The 17,312-nt window shown below is 43.5% G+C and overlaps 1 protein-coding gene across 4 annotated transcripts; it reads left to right on the top strand.

The window, feature by feature from the left end:
- Positions 1-1,493: 1,493 nt before the first annotated feature.
- On the top strand, positions 1,494-14,330 carry LOC129736158 (uncharacterized). Of its 4 annotated transcripts, none has more exons than XM_055711462.1 (5): positions 1,494-1,658; positions 10,612-10,748; positions 11,975-12,076; positions 13,127-13,238; positions 13,785-14,330. In XM_055711462.1, the coding sequence occupies exons 2-5, from the start codon at positions 10,618-10,620 to the stop codon at positions 13,884-13,886; spliced, it is 447 nt and encodes a 148-aa protein (XP_055567437.1). In that variant the 5' UTR covers positions 1,494-1,658; positions 10,612-10,617; the 3' UTR covers positions 13,887-14,330. The 4 variants fall into 4 exon arrangements, with proteins under 4 accessions (XP_055567437.1, XP_055567438.1, XP_055567436.1 ...); XM_055711463.1 differs by lacking the exon at positions 1,494-1,658 and adding an exon at positions 1,704-2,452; XM_055711461.1 differs by lacking the exon at positions 1,494-1,658 and adding an exon at positions 2,466-8,141 and having other exon boundaries at positions 13,139-13,238.
- The last annotated feature ends 2,982 nt before the right edge of the window (positions 14,331-17,312 follow it).

The following is a 17,312-nucleotide window of genomic DNA, read 5'->3' as shown; positions in this document are numbered from 1 at the left end:
GGGAAATAGGACGAAGTCATGGCAAGTAGTGATATTGCTGGGGTTAATTTCCCTTTTATTACATTGTACTTTTGAGGCAATTTTCATCTACTGTATTGCACATATAAATGTAAACGCCATCCTCACAACACAAGTCTTTGGCATGCGTTGGAAGATAAGCATTGTCATGTTCATTTTACAGATGAGTAAACCTCACGTGTGGGGCTCAGAAGATGAGAGAAAAACATCCGTGGTACAAGGAGATCATGCATAGCGCAAAAAGAAGTGCTTTGCGTTAACTGTGTGTATACGCATGTATACATATATACACATGCACAAGTACTTTTCTACATTTAAAAACAGACACAAAAGTCTACGGACATCCCAGCTTCAGGCGGACTGCTGTATCTGTGCCACTGTTCTACCTTTCCTGGTGTTTACCTTCACTGACAGAGATGAAATCATACTATAAATAGAGCGCAAAGTCCACTTGCAAGCATTAACTGGTGAAGTTCCCCTGTTTGACGTGACAATAAAGTGTGGAGCAATAGTGGGTTTTGGTTCTTTAAAGCTTTTCTGCAGTGATCTGTGCTCTCTAGTGATGGGTGATACTGACAGAATCAGTCACCACACTGTGATCTACAGCACAAAAGAAAAACTCTGCAAGTCCCATGACCTCCCTAAACCTTTTGGGCAAGAGGTCAGCAGGGTTTCAGTAGGCGTTTTTCTCTTTAACCCCTCATTAACTCTGCACTGGCTGTGCTGCCAGAGCTTCTCCTGCTTTCTGCCCCCCACCCGTATTCCTTAGGTACCCTCGAGGCAGTTGGGGAATGCGTGCCTATCTGGATTGCTTCTGCTAGGCTGAGCTACCTAAGAGGAAAACCGGCTCTTCCCTGCTCAAAAGCCAGCAACAGCACAGCTTTTTCAACATTTGAAGACTGTCTTTACATTACAAGATACATACTGGAGCCCAAAGAGGTTCCTGAGCAGCACTGACCTCTGCCACCAAACCCAAAAGCAGGCTGAAGCCCACCACCAGCCTGGGCTCCCGCACACTCGGGGTGCTGAAAAGAACACAGGGGCCGCTCACAGAGAGGCGAGCCACTTAGAAAAGCGGCGCTGCCTGGCAAAAGGGGACCGCAGCGACACGTTTTCGGTGACAGCAGGGCCTGGTCGTGCCACTTGGCATCTGCCCAAAGCTCGTGCCGCGGTGGCCGGAGTCCCCGCACGTCCCACCACCATGGTGGCCGCCACCCCACGGCGGTGTCTGCTGTCCCACCGTGGGGCCGTTCGTCCCCGGACCCACCCCGGCCCCGCCGCGGCGCGGACGGCGCCCCCAGCCCCACCGCCGCAGCCGCGCCCGGCGGCGCCAGCCCGGCCCCGCTCCCCCCGAGGCGCGTCTCCCCCCGCCGGCAGCGGCCGCCCGGGGCCACCGGGCCGGACCCCGCGGGGCGGCGGGTGTCCCCGGCGGGGCGGGCCGCGGGGCGGGGCGGGGCGGCGGGCGGGCGGACAATAGGGGCCGGCTGCGAGTGACGCCGCGGTGACTGGCCGGCGCGGTGGCGCGGTGGGGCCAGGGCGGGGCGGGGGGCGCGGGGACCCCCCCTCCCCTCACGCCCGCCTGTGTGCCCGCGGGGCGGCGGCGGCTTCCAGCGCGGGGCGCCGAGCGGAGCCGAGCCGAGGTGAGCGGCGGGGTCCCGGCGGGAGGGGGCGGCGCGGCGGCGCCTTTCCTTGAGGCGGGCGTGGGGAACCGGCCGGGCTGTCCCGGGCAGACCCGCTCCGCGCTCCCGGGCGGTGCGGGGCACTGGGGGCAGCCGGCGGCCCCGGGACCCGCCGCCTCACCTGCGGTCCCAGCCCCGGGGGGGGGGATATCGCGGCCGCGGGCTGTCCCGGCGCGTTTCCAGAGGCAGCCCGTCCCCACGCACCTCGGCCGGGTGCGGCGCCGCAGCATCCTCGGCCCCGGGAGGGGGGATCGGTGGCGTTTCGCAAACACGCCGGGCGAGTAGGGAGCGCCGGGAGCGGAGAGGTTGCGGGCAGCGCCGGGCCGGGCCCGCGGGCGGTGCGGCGGCAACGGGCGGGCCCGGGGCGGGAGGCGCCCGGCGCTGGGCGGGCGCGGGCTGTCCCGGCCCTGGCTCCCGCAGGAGCGCCGGTGCCCTCCCGGAGGATGCTGCGGGACCTGCGCGCTTTGTACGCGGCTGCTGTCTCCTAAGCAAAGGAGGAGCGGCGTACGTGTACTTTCACTCTTAGCAAAGCAGGAAATAAGCCCTCAGAAGCAGCCCGGGATGTATAGCAAAAAGTGCCACCGATAAACACGTGAAAATATTCCCCGAATAACGCGTTTTCTATATCTGTATGCTTGCAATAACGCTACTAACAGGAACGATGTGCGACTGCAGAGATGGATAAAGAAATCCATACGGCAGTATGTACTCAGTAATGTTTAGGTCCTTTCACAAGGAGTGATCACAGGAGCGTGGTGAGTTCTGTGATTAAGCAGATTTCTAGGTGTTTAAATTGCAAAGTGAGTATTAGCCAGAGTCTGCTTCTCTAGGCTGCAGCAGAAAGACCTATGTATAACCAGAAGACAGAGTGGTCCCGTTGTCATTTTCTCTCACAGGTACATGGCCAAAGTTATTTTGAGTTAATGTATTGTGGGTATGTGATTTTTAAAAAAAAATTTGTTTGTTTATTTGTTTTTTGCCATTTAATGCATGTCAGCTGAGTGGGAGTTAGTACTGAGTATAATGAAGAAAACCAGTGTTTGTTCAAGGTGTTTGATCTTTTCTGATGTCAAAACATCATTGCAGTAGAGACCATGGCTTTCTGCAAGGAGAAATTTAAGAAAATTGCCTGCTTTACCTGATAGGTAGGTGTGCGTGGTGGCTCTTTTTATTAAGGACTTTTGTATCAATAGGCCATTGACTGTACGACCATTTAGAGAGGACTGAGAAAAAGTGAGTGCGCTCAGCTTCTGCAGGGTAACCCTGCTAGCTAAAGTGAGAGCTGGCAGGAGTAGAATACCAACTGTGAGCTTGAGCCTGGGCTCACCAAAGGGAGTGGTAAGACCCCTCCTAATGCAGTATGGATCTGAAATGAAACTGGGAAGCAAAATATTGAAATCAAAACTTATATGAGTAAAGGCTACAAATCTACAAAAAGAAAATGAGTGAAGAACACATTGCATTTGGAGAAATACAGTGCTGTATTGGGGCAGTGTGACTCCCATGCATAAAACCTTCTTTGCTTGCTCTTCACAATCGGTTTTATACATTTGATCTATTTAATAAGATACCTTTTTTTATTGTTAGTTACACTGTCTGCAAGATGTATGGAATATGCCTTACCAATGGTAACTTGGTAATTTTATTATGTAAAAATACCACTAAATATACTGTAGGAGAACTAGGATTTTCAGAGTCATTTTACTGCAGCGTTTGTAACACCGCTACTATCAGCATTTTACCAGTGCAGGAAGCCTGGGTAAAACTGAGAACATCGCATTTTAATTCTTCATGCTGATGTGCAGAACAAGAAAGACAGTGTAAACAGTGAGTTAAATTTGGGTTCTTAGACTTACAGTTACACTGTACCTGCATTATCAACAGTTTCTCTCATCCTCCCAACCTGGCAGATTGGGATCTCAGTGGGATCTCAGAGACACCTGCAGAAGAAGACCACCGAAGGTCATAGAAGATGCTGAGTTTTCTGACCTTGAGTCTAATAAAGTGTCCCTGTTACATGGGACAGGATCCAGGTACAAGGTGGCAATACATGACAGCATATGTGCCATGCTGCGCAGCGCTAAGGGGGACCAGGTGAGGGAAGATGGTAGCCCATAGTTATCCCAAATGTACCAGCTTTTTAAGAGTATGGATGATCATATTTAAATTAACAAGATTATTTTGTCCATTGAAGCTAAGCATCAGCATAAGTATTTTTATAGATTATGACCTTGGTGGTCTGCATCCTTTAATCCTGAATTTAATATCAAGGCATGAATTCTGTAATCTGCTTGCTGAGGATGTCAGCAGGCGCATTGCAGGTACTTCATCCTTCAAGTGGATGGGTTAGTAGAACAAGGTCTCTTCAGTACATCAAATTTTTAATTTTTTTTTCCCCAGTGTGATTGGATGGATGTTAATGTTAGATTGAAGCATTCCAATTTTATTATGTAACTGTATTAATAATTATGAGCATTGCATGAACTTTTCTGACTACCAATAACAACTTTTCTAACTGCATCACTTATCTTAGGAGCTTTCAAAAGTAAAAAAATCCAACATACAAAATTTTAGAATAAATGTGAACAAAGAAACATTTTCCATAGCCTTATGGTTCATTGATGGATTACTGAACTACATACATTGTCATATTTACCTCCTAAAACTTGGCCAGGCAATTCAAGTAACAATTTAAAAAAAATTCTTATTTATTATAAAAGAATCTTGACCTTTTGGTGAGAATGAGAAGTGCAAAGGGCAGAAGATGTTTTGAAAAGAAAATGTAAATATTAGAGCAGAAGCTTTCTGACTTAATGTAAACCTTAACTCTTTGTGAACAAGCAGAACAAAGGCAACATCCCTGACGTATGTGGTGTTGTCACAAACCAAAACTGAGTGTGTCAGAAAAAATGCTGTTGCTGTTGGTTTTTTTCTTGATAGAAATGGTTAGTTTCACTTTGGTATGAATATGTTTTTCTCTTCAATGTTCTTAGTTCTTCCCATAAAACTTGTTGGGAATTTATTGCTTTCCTTTTAGTAAAAGCAGATACCCGCCTTGTTTCTCCAGGTATTTAGAAACCCTTGAAATAGGCTTGTGAGCACTGAAGGAATTAGTAGACTCTTCAAGGAAAATGATACTTTGTAGGCTTAACAAAGCATGGCTTTTTAATGCAGATATAACTACTATTTACTTTTTAAGGTGGAAACCTCTTGTTCTCTACAGTCGTTATATTAAATGTCACAGTAAGGACGGGTGCTGAGTCCTTTAACAGACAACATGCAAATGCTGATTATGCATAAGAATCTTGAGAGAGTCTCAAAGTCTTGACTCAGAATTTCAGTCAGGGCCCCCAAAACATTTTTCAGTAGAGACCTGTGTGAGCTCTTTATTTCAAAAGGTTTCCTCCATTTAAAGTCTGCTGCATGCATTTCTTTCACTACTGAGGTCACAGAACTTGCTTAAGGAATACATTTCTTATTTTTAAATACAATCAAACACTTCATTCCTATCCTGTTTTGAGGTAAGAGCCGGTGTTAAATTTGCAGGGGAGGCATGTTCTCATACTGACTTACTGAGTACAAAAGTGTAAAAAATAAAATGTAAAAAGTAGAGCGTGTGTTTTCTGGATTTACAGAAGTGTGCCTTTAATAGCTGTTTGAGGCAATATTAAGAAGTGTTTACGCATAAACAGTCTCCAAGGTCATTGATGTTAAACTGACTGGGAACACAGTATGAGACAAAGAATTAATTTATCTTTGATCCTTGACCTGATACTGATTTAAGAGTTAATCTGGCAACCTGAGTTAACTAACCTGCACTATTCAAAAGTGAGTAACAACGACTTAACCTCTTATCTGTCTCAGAGGAACTGAGGTTACTGATGGCAACCCTGCGATGCTTTGCCACCAGCTGTGGCGGTTCAGGAGGAAGGCCCGTGGAAGCCCAGATGTCCCTACAAGGGAAGGGGCAGAGATACCCTGTACGTGGGCTTATAGCTTCTGACTTGCAAGGGAGAAGGGTCCAACAGCCAAGGGCAACCAGCTGCTAATCTGACAGGGGTCATAGGAGAGCCTGGAACTTGAGAAAAACAAAACAAAAAAACCACCTGGGATTTTAAAGAGCATATTCTTCCTTGCTACGGTACCCCATGTGTCCGAAATTCCCGTTTCTCTGAAACCTTAACTAGCTCTTAATCCCTGGTCATCTTATCCAAGACTTGTCCTGGTAAAATGGCATAGAGATTTGTATTTGCAGCAGCAAGGATGATGTCATGTTTTGAAAGAGGTAGCTATGGATTGGAGCTATATATGCAAACAACCAAGCCTGTATTTGTTTTTCATTTAAATTTAGTTTGCATGTGCAGCTGGTAGAATCTGAAACAGTTTGAGATACACTTAGATACTTTGGGGGTAAAGGATGAGGGTCCTTTCTGACAATCCGTATTTATATAGGTAGGTGCTGGGAATTTTAAGCCTGAACATTGAAATCAGGTTATTTGTAGTGGTTTTCTGTTTACATAACCAGCTTTGAAACATACTAAATCACTAACTGTAATTATTAGTAGCTTTGTCGTGACATGTTTGCATAAAATACATAAGATTGTAGGTGTAAGACATAAAGTACGCATAAATTATATTATAGATAAGTCATAAACCACATAAAGATAATACATAAACTATAATTAATGCATTTCAGTGCATTATACTGAAGTATCATTGTGCCTATCCTAAAAAGTTACTACCACAGCAAATCTAATTGAACTACAAGGAAATTTCAGGACCTTTTGTTTTCCCCAGCTCACCTGCCGGCATACTTGATTTAGCAACACGTTCTTTTTTGCTTTTTTTTTCTCTTTTGCTAGGTAAAATAAAGACAAATAGAAAAAACTGACTATGCAAAGTCAAGGCAGCGTCAACATACTCTTTCTACCGAAGATGCATCATTATTCAATCATAATGCTGTTTATAAGAAGCTGTAATTTCCATGATATAATTAGGCATTTATAGGGCTGTTTCTCAGAATTTGGATCTAGGCCTCTATTCAGCAAAACATTAAGTATGTATTTAACTCGAAATACATTATTTATTCTGCTGAAGGCATTTCACCATTGAAACTAAGCTTTTAGCTTGCCCAGTCAAAGCCTTACAGAGAAGCAGGAGCTTTTTAATCTGGTTGCTAGTTTGGAAATGATCTCTGCTGCCGGAATGGGATCCTGCTGCTGCCTCCTTGGAGGTGTTGTGAGGACTCTGTTGTGGTTGCTTGCTCTTTAAATCACAAGCAATTACTCATGCCCACATATGACCTCTTGGTTTCTGTAAACCAAAATCAGTTTGCCTTTGCTTTCTGTGTAAATGAGAGGAAGAAGGAAAGCATGAGATGGGTGGTAGAAGATTAACACATCCTGCTTGGGAGAACCAGAAGAGCCTGTGGAATGGGATATATGCTCCTCCTGCCCAGCTCTAGACAGATCCAAACTTGAGGAACAGAAGAGGTCCATATTAATGCAGCTTTTATGTGCATTTCTATATATAAACCTAGATTTTAAAAACGGTGACAGAAATCAGTAAATGGCCTCAGCTTGTTCCTTCCTTGCCATGAAGGCAATTTCTAAGCTTTTCTTTGAAACTAAATTAGACCCATCTTGTACATCTTCAAGATGGTAGCCCTACCAGACTACCTTTGCCCCACCACTGTCCATCCTGTAAAATACATTATAAATCCCCTCTTTGTGGGATTGTCCTTACACTGAGACAAACTCGTGGCCAAAGCCAGCATACCAGGCCGCAGCTGAGTTGTGGAGAGCATGACCCAACAGCTACTACAGTTTCTTTTTTAGCCTGTGGGAGGAAGGTATTATCATAACAGGTGTGAGGTAGCATATGTTACTCTTTGGGCTTTTGTTGTGGTATTGTATGGTTTGTTTACATGTCTGAGTTCTGTAGTGCATTGACTTACTATATGTCTTTTTCAGAACACAGTTTTCATCTCACACAGATATAGACATTTCCATTGTATGGCTCTGTGAATATGAAACTAGCATCTAGTCTAGGAAGAAAAAAGAAAAGTACCTTTTTTTAGATTATTTTTCAGAATGCACAGTTGTAAAGGCTAAGAATAGTTAGTATACATGTGCAATAGACAGCTGATTTTGTGCTAGGTTTTAATAAATTTTATCCACTATAGTACTTGTTTTACTAGAAACCTTAAACAACTTTATAATCTGTGAAGAAACACAATTTACATTTCTGCTTGTTTGAGTTTCCCTGTGGTACCCGCAGGCTACAGGAATACATCACTACATACCTAGCTGTTTATTTTGTACCTGTGAGCATACATTCCGGTTGTTTAACCTCAAGAAGTCCAACACTGCATGCTTTGACTGTTTTTCTATGCAGTCCTCTGAGACTAACTGCATCCAGAGAACTGACACTCTGGGTGTCCAAGTGAGTACTTTGGCACATCTGGGATCCTTCAAACCTTGCTAAGCCATTCTGTGTTTCTCACTTGTGGATCTTCAGGACTCCTTGGAGCTCCTGCCTGAGCTCTGGTGGAGCTCTCAAACTGGGAGCTGCCCTGGGTCATCCAGTCTGTACTGCGATAGCGTACATGTCGCATCAGACCTTGCACAACAAATGGACAGGGATGCACTTGTGGGAATGTGATCAGGCACGACTGCCACTACACTCAGTAACCCACTGGTCTAGATGTTCCCCTGGGAAATGAAATAGTTGGTTCAAGTACCTGCTCCAGTGAATATGGATTTATTTAAAGTGATGCAGTTTCACTGTGGGGTATGTATGGCACCTGACTAAGAGCTACAAAGTCCTTGGGGTGACTGGAAATCGGGTATGGTGCTGGAATGCCCAAAGTCCCTCTATGGACGTTACCCTTTTTTTCACTATTTTTGTTTGGACTGGGGGGATAGACATACAGCAATGCATAAAGGAAGTGTTTAAAACAGCGCAGGGCATCTCTTGAAGCAAAAACAGCACCTGAAACTATTCTTTCTCTCAAAATATTTTCTTATTTAATTAAGCCTTTTAACTCACCTGTAAAATACATTCAGATCCTGCCGCTCTTACATACAAAGCCATAGTTACCCCCTTGGAGGAAAGGGCTGTGTTATTCCCCCTCACTAAGAGCTGGGTCACACAACTCCCTCACGGCAGTTGCAGTAGAATTCAGAAGGCCTGACCCCAGCTCCCCTTTGTCACTGCTAAACTATGCAGGTCTTCAGAAATCTGGATATATTTTAAATCCTAGATTATAAACATCCGTACAAATAAAACAGAAATGCTACAAATAGAATGAAAAAAGCAGAATATTAAACTACAAACTGTAGGACACATATTATCTACCCTGCAGAAACTAGTCTGTAGCGTGCTTCTCCCCAGCCACATTAAACATCGTTTAAGAGGAGCCTTCACTTCTGCAGAACCAAGTATATTTTCATATATTTAGTATCATGTTTCTGTGTGTTTGCTTATGCAATAATGTGTACACATTAATTGGTAATAATTTTGCTTTGCGGGAAATGTAAATTTCATCTAAATGTTGAAAGACAATCGAGGCTTCCTCAGGGCACAAAGGCCCCAACCTCATCCCAAGTTAAAGACTTAAAGGGTTTCCAGGACTGCAGAAACGTGGCAAACCAAATCACTGCTTAGAAGCCTTATGACAGGTACCTTTTGCTTGGTTTAGCTCCATCTCTGAGAATATTTTACGTGAGTTTTATTCATTTGACCTGCAGAGAGCGTGCATAGAAGGAGAAAGCAATCCAGCCGGGGGGAAATCCCCTTCATTGCTGTCCAAGATCACTCCATCAACAAAGAGGGTCAGTCCTGCAATGATGGAGCTGGGAAGCAAAGAGATCATAACAGAGCTGGCCAGAAACATGCCAGATAAAACCAGAGATCTCCAGACACTGTCATTATGTTCATCATCAGGCACCCTCGAGACAGCGGGCAGAACCTTCTGCCACAGCAGATGTCCAAGGGGCGCAAGGAGCGTTACCCGCTCAGTGGCGTGCGTGTAGTTTGAAATAATCCCCGTCCACAGCTCTGATGTTGATAAGCCAAAAAAAAAAAATCATGACTATCATAGAAACATCAGCTCCACTCCAAGTGCTGCTGCTGGTGAAATGAACTTGTTCAAGGCTTTCAGTGTTACCTGAAATACTGGCAATACTGAATACTGAAATACTGGCAATATTATACATATTATGCTGAAACCTGTTAAGTTTTGTGTTTATTTTGCTGAGAAGAGGGCTGCCTCCCATGAGGCGCTTACATGCTAGAGCCTGGCTACTGGTTGTGAATAATTTCCCCATTGTACGAGCAGGCAGCTCCAGTGATTTTAGTGGTTCCTACTGTCCACTCTTCCATTTGGAAAGCTATTAATCTGTTTAAGTCTTATGCTTTATTTCTGCAGCGAGCTGCTTGTAATTTCCATGGTGGCAGCCTCCAGCTGAAGAATGTGTGTAAACTCAGACCTAAATTAAAGACTTAAAAAAACCTGTTTTAGGTACTTTGTGCCTGGGGACCTCCATTGGTTGGAGTGATTTAATGCCTGGCAGGTCACTGCAAACAGTGCAGGAAAGCACCTTCCTTATACTGCGTGAAACTACTGAGAGACTATATTTATCTACACTAGCTACATTTACCTAGATTTTCCAATTTCTAGGCTGCTTTGAGCCGATATGAAGCAGCAGGCATCTAAGTACTGCATGTTTGAACTGCTGTACATCTGTTGGGTCACTGAAACTTTCCTTTGCTCTCAAAATAGTGCAACGCTCGCGTTCTGACTGGAGAAGTAAAAAGAGTAACTTTAAGAGTACTTTAAACAATTTCCATCCAAACTGAGAAGACCTTGTGTTACAAAACCCACGGGGTTGTCTTTCATGACTCGTTGCAGAATAAGATGTCTCAAACGAGGAGAATCCCCAGGCGCTTTGCCCCCTCCAGCTACCCTGATGGAGCACCAGAAGAGGAAACCTACAGTAACCTCCAAACAATTTCAGGCACCACAGAGCAAATGGAGTTTAATATCAGGTATCATGCTGCATTAATACTCCTTCTGTCCTCCCTGTCCCCCTCCCAAATACAACCCCCCCCCAGACTTTCCAGAAGACTTTGCTAAGCCAAATAATCATAGTGGATACTATTGGAAAAGGAATAGATGCAAGTGCAGATAACCTGTAGCGCTTAACACTGACCATGCAAGATTATGCTGCATTAAATGTCTGTAAGTTTTTATCCTGCACAGGGACACAGATGTGGCTCTTCATTAGAAACCCACCTGTTGCAGCAAGCAGCTGAGGAAGCCATTTTTACGTAATTGTCTGGGCGCCTCTCACAACAAACTGATAGTGCTGCTTTGGGTTTTTCTTAATCCCATACATACATTTTTTCCAGTTCAAGAGTCAGGGACTGCCTTTCCCCCCCTTCTGTGAGAATTCCTTTCTGTGGGTTTGTTGTTTTTTGTTGGACTGACCAAACCAAGCTGAAGTTTTTTTAAGCAGATCTCTAGAATTAAGCTCTTAAGCCCACTTACTGTTCAGCAGATCTCAAACAGATCTCGGCACAAATACAAGTTAAAATAAAAATGTATAGGCGTATTATTTTTCTTAAAAAAAAAAAAAAAAGGATGAGTGTCTAAGGGAAGCTAAATCTAATTGGAAATTTTCATCAGGAAAACGTACCCAGTTTTTGGCATCAACATATGCCACAGACCTTGTAGTTCAAGGTTCTGCATGCCCCAGGACCTCCCTAAGAGCCTTTAGGTTTTGGTCATTTCACACCCTGGCACCACCTATTAGCTGGAGAGCCACACTGCATTGTGGAAATCGCTGGAGTAAACCTGTTGGATGGATGACAAAGCCAGCAGTTACGCAAGATGAGATATTTTGAAAAGTCCAATGTCAAGGCAGTTTCAGTATTTTGACTTTGGAATAAAAACAACAAACCCAAACCCGATTGCATTGCCTTGTATAAAGAAACAAGAACCTAAAAACCCAACAGTTTTTCAGAAGTGCCAAATATGCAGCTTTTTATGAAAGCATCAAAGCACTTCTGTATGCATACAAAGACAGGCATAAGATGCCTAATCAGTAAAACCATAAATAACATGAAAAAAACAACCTTTAATGTTTTGCTTTTCGTGCCTAGCTTAGTCCAACTGTTAGGGGAGTAACTGTGTCTGACATTTGCAGAGTGCTTTTTACCTAATTGCCGTTGCAGTATTTTCCTCTAACGCACGCAACCTGAATGCCTTACAGCTCAGCTACCCAGGTTGGCCATCAGCTGGCCCTGATTGGAGATGAATTTAACAGGACATACAACAGAAAGTTTGAAGATACACTGCTTCACCTGGCACATGGGTAAGTTACCTTACTGGCACTGTCACTCTTCAGATCCTTCTAAAAAAACGTTAGATAGATAAACCAGTAATGTTTTAATTTTATTGCTACTATTGCTTCTTCATACAGAACTTAAAAAAACAAAACAGGTACTGCAGCTTATTGTATGTAAGAGCTTTATAATGTGAACTGTTTCCATAGACTACAGCCATTTACAGTCAAAAGACTTAAATAATTTCTTGGTACACAGCAGCACAGTAGTTTTCTAGGTTAGACAGTGTCTTTAAGCACAACTGAGCGATGAGAAGTCTGCAGCCTAGTTAAGTGTGGTGCTTCAGGGATTAACATGTTATTGCACGTCAAATAACCCACCCATGCACATAGAAGAAAACGTGGCTAGACTAGTTGGAATTGCCTTTTACCTGCCGTGAGCTGACAGGGTTGTCATGGATAGTTATTAACTGCAGATTAACTGACAGGCAGTGATGTCCTAACCCAAGATACATAATCTGTATCTGAAGCCCCAAGTACTCACTTCTCCCCTGGCTTCAGGGGGAGGGCATCAGTCAGTGTGCATGTACAGAGAATGCGATTTAATCACAGCCGTGTTCCCAGACAGCATGTAGTCATGTAACTTCTCCCTCACTAAGGCTGGATTCGCGCTGCTGTGTCGGTCCTGTGTTGCTGCCCCAAACTCTGATTCACTAGAAATCAACAGCTCTTGTTGGGTTGCGCTGTTCTGAGTTTGAAACAAGGGCAAAGGCACAAATTGTCGTTCAGGAGCTCTGCTGCATGTTCCCTTGTGTGATGTTAGTGATCTATTAAATCTGAAACCAAATTACCTTTTGCTTTCAAAGCCCTACTAAGTTGGCAGGTCTTCTCCCTAAATATTTAGAGAAATATTCATGTACGCATAGACATTCAGGAACAACATGCTGGAATTTTGGGTTTCTTTTTATAGTTGTCTAAACCTTGGTATTTTATTTGCTAGTTTTTATAATAAATTTTCTATCCCTGTGCTTTTTGTTTTCTTTTTTGTTTTGCTTTGGTTTTTTTTGTTTAAATCATCAGGGTTGCTATCAGTGTTTTCCAGACATGGAATATTATTAGAAGTGTTATAAGAAGCTTTGGAAATATTTTGAACAATAACTGGACAAAGAGGATCATTGATTATGGAAGCTGGGTATGCTCTCCCTTTTCTCCCACCTTTTTGTTGACAAGTAGGTAACGGCAACACCGAACTCCCATGTAAGTGTCAATGAGTAAAGCATATGATGAGGCTCTAGGTTTGGGTTTATTCCTTAGTTTGTTGGTGTCCCCCTGGTGCCCCGTTTTTTGTTTTTAGGCTGAAATTTCTTATTTATAGACAGAGTATGCCAAATGTCTGCAAACAGCTGCCCAAGTCCCACACAACTCACAGGGGCTCCTTGCAGAGGGGAAGGTGTCTCCTGCCTCAAGAGGCTGTAAGGGTCTGCTCCAGGGGAGATAAGCAGGACTGCTAGTGGTGCATTTCACCCTGTGTTTAACCCACAGAAGACAGGAGGATTCTTTAGAGGCTGGATATGACCCTGCCACTGCAGCAGGCACAGCAAAACTAGACCCCAACGCGTGTTTCTGCAGCAGAACTGGACTGCATTCTCTATCTCACATGCAGGCATTCTTGTTAGCTTTTCTGCACCATCTTTGTGCTGCCTGTTACTTCTAATTACCTTCCCTTTTCTCCCTGCAGATTTGCAGGCTTCCTTTCAGGTGTGTCTGCCAGAAGCTGGTGCCTGCAGCCTTGCTTGTTGTTGCCTTTTGGTGGGCCATGAATTATGGACTACAGAATTAAAACAGAGAATTACAACAGGAGGTCATTGCTGGACTCTGACCAGTATCATTAACACCCAGGTGGTGGCAGTTGGTTTGTTTTTCAAATGTACACTGATAAAAATCTCTTTTATATTTAAAACCTAGGCTAGTGCTGGGTCACTGCTGTTTCATACCTTTTTTAAGAAGAAAAATGTTTAAAATAAGGAGGTTGTTGCTGGATAACTGCCTGACTTGCTAGTTTTGAAATGTGACTCCAGGCGATTAGAAAGTCTGTCTTTTTCGTGTTTGTTTTAATGCAATATAAAGTGTCTATTTCATATAAACGAGTTTCTTAAAGAAATTCTGGATGTGGGGAAGATTGAAGGCATGCTGGACATCCTTTAAATTTTAACACTGTAAAAGCAATAGTAAAGATTGAAACCATGATACTTTTTTTAAAATTAAATTGTTGTTTCAAATGTTTTGCAGTGCTATCTACTTTATTTTCAAAGACTGTGCTATCACACATTAATAACAATATCTTGTCTTGTACATTTTGCTGTCTAAGACTATGGGACAGCCTTTATTTGACTCTTACATAGTAAAATCAGCATATGAAATAATAGTTTATGGGGGGGGGGGCGGGGGGGGAGAGTGGTTAGGATGAGCTAGCAAGCACGTTGGTTGGGTTGGTACTTGAGAGCCACTCAAGCCAAGCTATTACTTTTCCGGAATTTTTCAGAAACCTACTAGTAGATTTTATATTCTTCTGCCTCTTTTTGAAGTAAAACTTTGAGTTGCCCAGAAAAAAACCCAAGAATTTGATTGAACTTGGAAAATGGATTTTTTTGATGACACGTGTCTTTTCGGAAGGCATGTGCTTAGGGGGAAATAGATGACTAAGGGAAACTTGTCATTCAGGACGGAGATGGCGTAGGTGTCACCCTCGCATACTCCATAGGTGGCCATTAGGACACAGTTGGGTTTCTTCTCTCTCAACAACGTGCCCCAACTGTACCGAGTTGTTCTCTGTATCTGGGTGCATCTTCCCTACCCTTTGCTTTTGAAGCTGTTTTTCACTGTACACGGTTATCAACACTCTCTCAGCAAGAGAAAACGAAAGTGCATCTCTGTGGTTTGGGTATTCCCCTCAGCAGAGGGGATACCTGCTTTCTGCCTAGTCAAGTGACTCCTACTGTTAGTGCACTTTTGAAACAGGAAAATACAATATTTAATGGCCTAGTGATTTAAGCACTCATCTGAGAGGCTGGAGTTTCAAGTTCGAGTCCCTCTTTGAATTTGAACCACTTTTTTCTTCAGTGGAGACAAATGCTAAACCAAGTCAAGTTTAAGCAGGCTGAGGAATGTCTTTCCTGAATGGTGCCCAAATCCCATTATGATCTTAACCACACATCTCAAAAAAATTCTTTTGGGAGGAAAAAAAAATTAAAAAAAAAAAAAATTAAAAAAGGCTCAACTAGATGCTTCATTCAACCATTTCATGTTAAAGGACCTTGAAGTATCTTTGTTTGAGATGAAATGCAGAACAAAAAGAAAGCGTGCAAAGAAGGTACATAGAGGGTGATGGCTCCAGTGTACCCTGAAAATTCAAGCAGCAGCAGCACATACTCTAGAGCCACCTTTTTTCAAAATGCCCTCGAGCTGATCTGCTCTTCAGCAGCAGGTAGCCAAGGTTTTTCTAGAAAAGCATAGTTAGCACATCTGGAACCTGAGTCTCACTTGGGCCAGAAGCTGGCCAGCTGAACTATCCATATAACCAAAACCCAGGCCGACATTCCATCAGCAAATGGACTGCTCTATTTAACTGCACAACAGCAGTGTGATCAAAAATATGCTGAAGGTATTATTTAGTGAAGGATAAAACTACCCGTCAGGAGGGTCTAATGAACAATCTATGCGGGTGTAATAGAACTACCAACTGCCAAAAAATTGATTCTTCCTGGCTGTATCACTTTAACACTACAAAATCATTTCAGTTATTTTTAGATAAATAATCCTTATGCACAGGCGAGCAACGATAAATGGGAGACGGCCACACAGCCTACTCCGTCAGAGAGCTGCACGGGATGACTCTGCTTGCACACACTCTTGCATCAATAATGTAACATTTTGAATCACAAGAGGGGAGGTTCAGCATCCAGCGGGTACAGAGCAAAACAGTCTCGAGGAATATAAAATGCAATCACACCAACAGAGCAAGTGAAACTCAAAGCAAACAGCATCTGCAACAAGAATTCTCACAAACGAGTACCACAACAAGGGGTAATTTCCAGGCTCCCCTCTCATCCGTGGAGGTGAGCCCCCCTAGAGCCCCCTTAGTTAGGGCTCTGCCCTGTGACTCAGGAGATGCAAATGTAATTCTGGTTGTGGGGTTGTGCGTTTTTTTGGTTTTGGTTGGGGTTTTTTTTGTTTTTTTTTTACTGCACACTTCCTCGTGACAGAGGCACTTGATTTTTTTTCCACATCCTGTTTCTGCTTATTCCTAGGTGAAGGAACCATGCTGACTTTTCACCAATTAAACGTTCAGTTTCCAGAAGCAGAAGGGATAGATGAGTAAGCACATAAAAGAAACGCAGATAACAGTACTATGATCCAGGATTCTTAATTACTCTGCATGCCGTTCTCTGCCTAGCCACAGACAAGTTTTATAACACACAAGACGCCCTTCCGCTCATTTACAGCCATACACCAACGTGATGTCACGCTGTCAGGCACATGAAAGCAAGCCCTGAACACTCTCAATACAGAGGTATGAAGACCTCTATGTCAGCTAAAAAAGTGTGATGAACTGCAAGCCCTGAACACTCTCAATACAGAGGTATGAAGACCTCCATCACACTTTTTTAGCTGACATAAACTGCAACACCCAACACAAGAGCACAATACTGCTTGACTCTGGTTTCAAAGACACCAGGCTCATGAGCCACAGAGCAGCCTCAGCAGTGCATGGTTTGCTACCTCAGCTTAAGCTCCACCGCTGCAAGGAAGAAAAGTAAACACCCGCACAGGGGTTACGGTTCCTTCTTCCCACTAATTAAACAGGGCCCACAAGGGTGGGATGCTCTCAGGACACAGACATCCCTTCAGCACTCTTGTGGCTGACGAAGGTGCAAATGTTATCTAATACACTGCATTTGCAAACAGATTTTTAGCGTGATTCTCCCAAAGAACTTTTATTCCAGGCAAAGTATGCAACAAAGTGAAGAGAGGGGAAAAAAACATGGTAAGAATAATACAAATAGAAAACAAGTCTCCAAACTTTCCACAAAAAAGGTTAAATAATTTTTTAAAAAGACCAGAAACTATAAAGCAGTATACTAAAATCAAAACTAGTGCCACTAACATACACCATGCTAAGTTCCAACTATCATAAAAGCTGGTTTCAAAGTCACTAATGCTGTGTTTGGTCTTAGAAGATGTCATCAAAAACTTCTAACACAGCCCA

This window comes from Falco cherrug, chromosome 5 (genome assembly GCF_023634085.1).
Source record: "Falco cherrug isolate bFalChe1 chromosome 5, bFalChe1.pri, whole genome shotgun sequence".
In the NCBI taxonomy this organism is placed as follows: Eukaryota; Metazoa; Chordata; class Aves; order Falconiformes; family Falconidae; genus Falco; species Falco cherrug.
Note: the sequence above shows the minus strand (reverse complement) of the source record. Positions and strands in the feature narration are given on the sequence as shown.

Coding starts and splice junctions, on each gene's coding strand:
- LOC129736158 (XM_055711460.1), top strand. CDS start 8,088: ATGCAGTCCTCTGAGACTAACTGCATCCAGAGAACTGACACTCTGGGT. Junction 8,142..10,611: donor CTGACACTCTGGGTGTCCAA/GTGAGTACTTTG, acceptor GACTCGTTGCAG/AATAAGATGTCTCAAACGAG. Junction 13,239..13,784: donor TCATTGATTATGGAAGCTGG/GTATGCTCTCCC, acceptor TTCTCCCTGCAG/ATTTGCAGGCTTCCTTTCAG.